We start from the raw sequence: 8,204 nt of genomic DNA on the forward strand, positions 1-8,204 counted from the left end.
TAATACACTGGATGAACAGAAAGAATTGCATATATCAATATAGCAGAGAGCTAATTATAAAAACATGTTTCTATTAGTATTCAGTTTTAGAAACACCTGAACTCTCTGACATAGCACAATAAATTGACTATTGAATAAAGAAAAAGTAACTTTTGAATAAAGAATTTCACAAAAGTTAATATCAAAAACAAAAAACTAGCAAGTTTGGAATAATGTTTGTAGAACTTTCTAGGTTCTTCTAGTATCTTGAAAATCATCCCCATCTTTGGGACAAATTTTTCATCCACAACACACTTTATCTGCATAATGAACCAAAAATGTCATTATGGTGAAACAATTATTTAATACTCAGTGAACGAAACATAATCCATTATATATATTCAAATTCAAACTCCTTTCTGCATAACGAACCGAATACGTAGTTATGGTGAAATAATGCTATAGTACTGAGTGAACAAAACATAATCCAGTATATAAAATCAAATTCAAAAGGTTTTTTGCACAGCGAACCAGAACACGTACTTGTAGTGAAATAATTGTATAGTACTGAGTGAACGAAACATAATTCATTATACAAAATCAAATTCAAAACACCTCTGTCTACAATTTAGATATCATAAATTCAATTCAATTCAATTCAGATTCAAAAACACCTACGTCCATTGAATTCAATTCAAATAAAATTAACAATTGCATGCAATTCAATTCGATTAAAAATTGAATAATCCAAACCTCATTAGCATGATTCGTTTCAGAACAATAATCCAAATTGTTCTCATTCAACTGATTTAAACTTGAATCATTCATTGTTTCAATTGAGAAGTGAATATCAAAGAACAAAATGAAGAAGAAGAAGAATGACGAAGCTTATTACATTGAAGTCAATGCAGATCAATAAGGAAGTACGCGAGCAGAGAAGAAGAAGAAGAACAATAAAGAAAATGCGAATAGAGGAGAACGACAAAACTTATTACGTTGAAGAAGAAGAATGCAAGCAGAGAAGAAGAAGAATGAAAACGTGAGCAGAGAAGAAAGTTTAGGATGCAGCAGAAGCTTTACGTTGAGCAAAGGTTTATCACGTAGCAGAGAAGGTTTGCGTTATATGTGGCGCGTGTATAACAAACGGGTGAGGGGATGGGGGAGGCGCGTCTGGGAAAAGGAACTTGGATAACTTGGATGAATTATTTACATGGATGTAGAGCTTTTCTGTTATAATTAATATATGTATTGCCCATAAATATATTAAGAAATAATAATTTTCTAACAATCTTACACTTGGGCTATACATATATATTTTCCTGAAATAATCACATTTTATAAATTTTATGCGCACATCTGAATGTTATTTCCCTGACTACTTTAATAAAATGGTCTGTCTCATTATTAGTTATGAAATTACTGCAACTTTTATCACATTAGTGTCGCAACGAAAGCACGATGATCGCCATACTAAAATGCTCAACCACATAGATCAAATTTAGATGAGAAAATTCAGAAATTACATGCAAAAATGATCTCATGCATGCCTATTTCCAACTGGTCCAACTTAAATAAAAATTCTATTTTATTCAGTGACAGATTCAAATGAAACTGCAACGACAACGCCCGGGCTCATAGCGATGGCGACTAAGTGATGAGTTTGTGGAAAAAGAAGAGAAGAACTTGACAGACTCATAATGTGTATGTGTGTGTGTGTGTGTGTGTGTGTGTGTGTGTGAGAGAGAGAGAGAGAGAGAGAGAGAGAGGAATTTACCTAGAAAAAAGGGACTCGGTAGGAGAAAGGTGGTGACAACTCAACAACGACGGTAACGTGATAAGCATCGATGACGACATGAGCTGTGAAGGGGTAGGCGGCGATGGGCTCAGCAATGACAATGACGGGAGCTATGAGGTTTTTTGTGAAGAAGATTCTGGGTGAAGATGACTGGGTTTCTCTTGGATGGCTATAGAGTATGGACTGAAGTTGTATGAGAATCACTGAATCTGTAATGTGAGACAAATCCTAATTCCTAAAAAGTGTTTATATGTATATATCCGGGGCGGGTACACCCTAAACCCGACCATGCCCTGTCATGAGCAAAATCTGTCCCGATTCGGGTCAAGTTATTACCTTCCCCAACCGGGTTTGGACGGGTCGGGTACCCGCGTATTCGGGTACTCCTGCCAAGTCTAACCACACGTATTGATGCTCAATTTATTAAGGATTTACTGTTAGCCAATAGATTGCTACACACACAAAGCAAGATTCTAATTCCTAATAGTTGTTTAAGCGGACGAGTGAGATAATCACTCAACAAACTCAAATTGATCAAGACAAATACTAATATTTTTAATATTTTAATATTAAAATCCTAAAAATTTGATTTTAATTATAATTTTGTAAAATATTTATAATAATAATTTTATATATATATTTTATTTAATTTTTTAATAAAATTTTTTATATAATTTTATGTATTATTCCGTACAGGATATGAAAACATACACTAGTTAATAATAAAAATTAAGTTATACAAGTATATATACAACTATAATATAATATTATTGTTACAACTATAATATTATTGTTAGTATTAATTCTATTATTTTTGTATTTTTAAATATTTATTTAAATATTATTATAAAAATTTGAATAAAATAAATAAAATCATTTGCTAAATATAAAAAATTTGTTTGTCACTTATAAAAAATATAATATTTATTAATTATTTTTATTATATTTTTAAATTATTTAAAAACTTATTTTTCGTTCACATTTTTAAGAATTATTTATGTGAAATTATAAATTTTTAGGTACTATATTAATAGTTTACTCAGATAGAAAAAACAAAAATAACTGCATTAGAATTAATTAATACAATAAATAAAATTTACCAACGATTTGATTGACAACAATACGTTCATGAGGTATATAGAATGAATGAGATAAAAAAAATGTATAAAACACGGTTTAAGTTATTAGAAAATCTAACAATGTGATCGGTATATCAAAGACTAAGATATATACTTGATCCACACTTAAAGTGAGTCTCTAAAGAACGTCCCAAAATAATATACTTATTGAATGAAATGAATATGCGTGATATGCGTGGTCCTAGACGTTCCTGACTTTATAAAGGCGAAGACCACAGTAAAAATAGATGTCCTCATTGTGCAGGATCAAGTGCTGGCGATGTGCACCTATGTGTTGGTAAAGTTGGTTTTTCCTTTACAATAGCAGTCTTAATTTTAATAGATGAACAACAATTATTATTATTATTATATGGATGATTTTTTATCACTTATAAAAATATAATATTTATTAATTATTTTTATTATATTTTTAAATCATTTAAGAATTTATTTTTCGTTCACATCTTCAAAAATTATTTTTATAAAATTGTAAATGTTCAGATATTATATTAATAGTTTACCCACATAGAAAAAACAAAAATAATTGTATTAGAATGAATTAATACAAAAAATTAAATCCATGACATGTAAAAAACAATCCCATGCATGTTTCGTTGCATCGATTCTAGCCATTTTAGCGTTAGCAACGAACTCATGAACAATCTGGATTGAATATATATATTGGTTAACTTCCCAAATATTAATTAAAGCCCAAGAAGCACGTAGTATATTATTGTTACGGGCAATGCAACCACCATTCCGAAGATAACCCTGCAAAATTGGTGAATCGTATAATTAGAATCGTTGTTGACGTTGATCACTTTTTTTTTTTATAAATTAGATGATTAAATATTGGCTAATTAAAAAACCATTGGTTACTTAGATTTTCTTCTTTTTTTTTAAAACAGATGCAAACTATTAATACTTTGATCCATTAATAAGTATTTGATGTATTGGTATATCTAAAAGATAACGTATTTATACATTAATTATGTTGAATACATCAATATTCTGATGTTTCAATTTTATTAATCTAACGCTAATGAGTAAAGGTAAAGGTGGAAAACAAAACAAAACAAAACAAAACTTACGCAGTACTGAAGATATCTGGATAAAGATTGTATTCTTTAGCAAATATAAAGGGAATGATACCTTGGGGTAGAGCAGCCTGCAAAATCATACACGCCATCATAATCGTCCCTATATATATTATTTCATATATTTTTTAATTAAATAATCCAACTACAATTAAAATATTTTTAAAAAAATAATCAAACTTATTTAAAAATTATAAGTAAATTTTTGTATGATACCATAACTAATTAGTAATTGATATTTTTGTTTATGCAACATAGTTAAAAAAAGTAAAAAACACTATTTTGAGTAAAATATTTTTAGAATATTATATAAATTTTACAAAATAATTATAATGGAAATAATTTTTAATCAACATAAAAACCCAAAAGAAATATTTTCAAAGTTTTTTTTTTTAAAAAGAAGGTTTAATTATTCTGTTAGTTTCTATCATTTCACCGAATTTTCAATTAAGTCCCTACATTATATTAGATTTTGTAAGTAAGTTTCTACCGTGACAAAAACGTTGAAATTAACGGAATATTCTGTTAATTAAACTATACAAAATATTCAGTAAAGTGTTAGGCATATTTAGTTTGTTTAACGGAATATTTTGTCAATTTTATCATTTTTGTTACGATAAGAACTTAATTACAAAATTTAATATGGTATAAGAACAAAAAAAATATAAAAATCTAATTAAAAATTCAGTAAAATTATAAAAATTGATAGAATAATTAAACAAAAAAAATATTAAAATAAAAATTAATTTTTAATTTTCTTAAAAAAATCAAATAACAGTAATTTTCTCTTAAAAGTGATGAATTTTCATGTTACCTGAATAATTTCAACTCGTAAAAGATCTCCACGGATACCAATTGGTGCTGAGGTTGCAGCAATCAGTGCCGGACCAGCCAAGAACCTAACACCCATAGAAATTGCTGCCCACTTTTTTCCACAAGCAATGATCTTTGGTTGTAATGCCATGAATAGACCTATTTATATAGAAAATTAAATATTTTAATTGAACACATTTATAATGGCAGAAAGGAAAGTAAAGAAATTAAAGGTGTAAGATAATTAGTACCTAGACTAAACATAGCCATACCCAAACCGGTATTTGACACTATTGTAATGGAACCTTCAATTATGGACGGCATTTTGATGTGACACCTACAAGGGCATAAGCAATATTTTTATGAAGGAAAAAAGTATATTATATTATTAGTAAATCTTGAATATCACTAGCTAGAACTTCAATTTATCAATATAAAATATATGCACTTTTTAATTGTTAGTTAAAGACTTGAATAGTATTTTTTTTTCAATTTGATATATACATACATACATATATTTTAAAAATAAAAATAAAAATCATTTTCAGATAATATAAAATTAGTGTATTGTATAAAAGAATTAAGAAGGTTAAAATTATAAATTATTTAAATGATATTTGATTTACCTTTTTGTGTTGGTTTTAAACAATTAGAAAGTCACTACTCACTATGCAACCAAGCAGTAAATAAAAAAGACATCTTTTTTTGCTTTATTTAAAATGTAATGGTTTTAGTTCAAACGATTTTGTTAGGTAGATAATAAATTTTATAAATAATATGAATAATAGGCTTTATAATTGGCCCAATAAAGTAAAAAATTATTTGACTCCTAAATTATCTCCAAAATTTTAATATTAGGATAACTATCTGTACACCTAATGAATTGAACATCCAACTATTGTTAACTATGTACGAGTAAACCGAATCAAAAAGAATAACCACAATCCAACTAATTAAGAACCAACGTAATCATCTGCATAACTATTGAATTGAACATTTGATATATCTACTGTTTACCATTTTTAATATTCTTATTGTTTTCCTATATTTTTCATATTAAAAACGGTTTTTCTTTTTCTTTTTCACGATCTGAGAATTCTAATTTTATAAAAAAATTATTATTAAATTAGAGCTGTTTTTGGTGACTAAATTAGCATAAACTGTTTGACACTTAATATTTAAATTTAAGAAACACGTTTTTAAAAAATAAAATAAAATTCAAATAAAAGCCCAACAATAGATTTAATTAGTAGTTAGTTATGCAAATACCTGTATGCTATGAGGGACCACGTGATGCCAACAACACTTGCCCATGTATTAGGGTTCCATGAGAGCTTCCTATAAGCCATTACTGTAATGAGCTTCGTCATGACCCTCGCAGATGGCATTTGTTTCTTCTTGTTTTCAACATTTTCTTCAATATTCTCCATCTTCTTCCAGCTCCCACTTAAAGAACTTCTCGAATTTTCTTTAGTTTCAGTCAATTCATCATGCTCATCTGATGAAAAACAAAATAGAGATACAGTTTAAAGAATTTATCTATAACAATTTGAATCAAAGTTTAATGGGATATATAGTTTTCACTTAAAGTTTTTCAAAACAGAACTAAAAAGAATAAAAATTTCCGGGTAATTATTTTCATGTAAAGTTGGCTCTTAAAGATTATATATTTCTATTTAATCAAACATATTAAATTATCTAATAATTTATAACTATTTTCTTTATATAAAAATAACTAGAAGTAAATTTTCACCCAGTAAAATACATAGTTTGTGATTAATTATTTACCTCTGGAGGCAGCACTGTGGTGTGGAAGAACAACAACACCGTTAGAAGATCCAATACTGTCGTCATTGGTACAAATAGAGGAAACTCTACTATTATTTTTGCGACTTCCACCCCAGAATTTCTTTGGCCTCTTCAAATCCTCTTCCAAAATAGTACCAACGGACATGCTTTTTGGCAAATTAATAATATGAGGACTCTCAAAGCTTGGATATCTTAACGGGGTTTCTCTAGCGGAGTAAATAGAATGGATTTCACTAACACTTGAAGAAGCCCTAGATAAGCCTGAGGAAGGCAATTCAAAAGACTTGTAAGATGTATTATTAGATGATACGGATGCTGATCTTCTCACCACCACATGAAGCTTCCCGTCATGTCCCACGTCCGTGTCAGCTTGCAGGGGCTCCCCGCCTAGGGACTCCACGTCCGGATCTATTGTCACTGTGGCAATAGCGGCCGTGTTGTCGGGGAATTGCTCTTGGATGAGGATTTTAGCCGCCCTATACTCGAACAGAATCAACAAGACGGTGTTCCATATGACGCTTTGCAAGACAACAATTTGAGTAATGAGAGGTGTAGAGAATTTTCCGTACATTGCTTCCATTAAGGGAATACCCATGACTAGGGTATTAGGCAAAGCAAAAAGGGCATAGATAATTATGCCTGTGTCCATATTCCCGAATCTCGTTAGATTCCATATATAAAGCACAACCATAACGAAAACCTTTTGTAACGAGTCTCCCGCCAAGAACTTGAAGTTCATCTTGTAAGGGTTGTTGGCCGATATGAACTTAAATGCCAGGAAAGGGGCCGCGAACATCGACACGAAACGGTTGACGCCGGAGCATTGCTCCGGCGTTAAGATCTTCCACCACCGAACTGAGCCATAACCTAAGAACATGGCCACGTACAAGGGCACAATGCCTGCAATAACATTGTATATGTCCTTCCCCTTGATCATAACGACTTAGGGCAACGAGCCAACGACCTGAAATTTGATGAAATTAGAGATGAATTAGAAAGGTGCCGACTATATGTTACATTGAAAAATTGTAACCATATATTGCTAGCTTTACTATGTCACCTAATAATATATACATATTTACTCATGTACAGCGATGTCATTCTCTCAGATAAATAAGAAAAATAACTGAATAAGCGTGTCTCTCTTGAAGGAATGGATTTTCCATGCTCGATCTCTCTCTATATATGTATATGAGTATAAACAAGTGAGCATAAGCGTGTTTATATGCATGAATTGATTAATATAAAGTGCATAACTATATATGTTACAATAGATACAATGCGACAGTTGTTGATCAGCACGTATATAGAGAAGTTTTTAGGTGTTCTAAAACAAATGAAAATTTTTATTCTATTTCATTAATGTTGTGACACATCAGCAAGGTTGAGAAGAGAAATTACTTCAAAGCATTTGAAATTTTTAGTCAGTTTAATTTTAATATTTTAGTGTAAAATAATCGTGCAAAATATTTTATATAATATTTAATTAAATAAGTTTTTTTAAATGATTATTTAAGTAATGAATATAAAAATAATTATTTTTATTAACATAATATTACGTAATTAAATATATGTATATTAAAATTATTTTAA

At 29.4% G+C, this 8,204-nt stretch overlaps 1 protein-coding gene across 1 annotated transcript; it reads right to left on the minus strand.

Moving 5' to 3' along the window:
* Positions 1-3,596: 3,596 nt before the first annotated feature.
* On the minus strand, positions 3,597-7,548 carry LOC107478812 (auxin efflux carrier component 2-like). Its single transcript, XM_016098949.3, has 6 exons — positions 6,591-7,548; positions 6,072-6,300; positions 5,054-5,139; positions 4,804-4,961; positions 3,984-4,060; positions 3,597-3,663 (listed from the first exon to the last, which is right to left on the minus strand). The coding sequence occupies exons 1-6, from the start codon at positions 7,546-7,548 to the stop codon at positions 3,597-3,599; spliced, it is 1,575 nt and encodes a 524-aa protein (XP_015954435.1).
* Positions 7,549-8,204: the final 656 nt, after the last annotated feature.

Source organism: Arachis duranensis, chromosome 3 (assembly GCF_000817695.3).
Source record: "Arachis duranensis cultivar V14167 chromosome 3, aradu.V14167.gnm2.J7QH, whole genome shotgun sequence".
In the NCBI taxonomy this organism is placed as follows: domain Eukaryota; kingdom Viridiplantae; phylum Streptophyta; class Magnoliopsida; order Fabales; family Fabaceae; genus Arachis; species Arachis duranensis.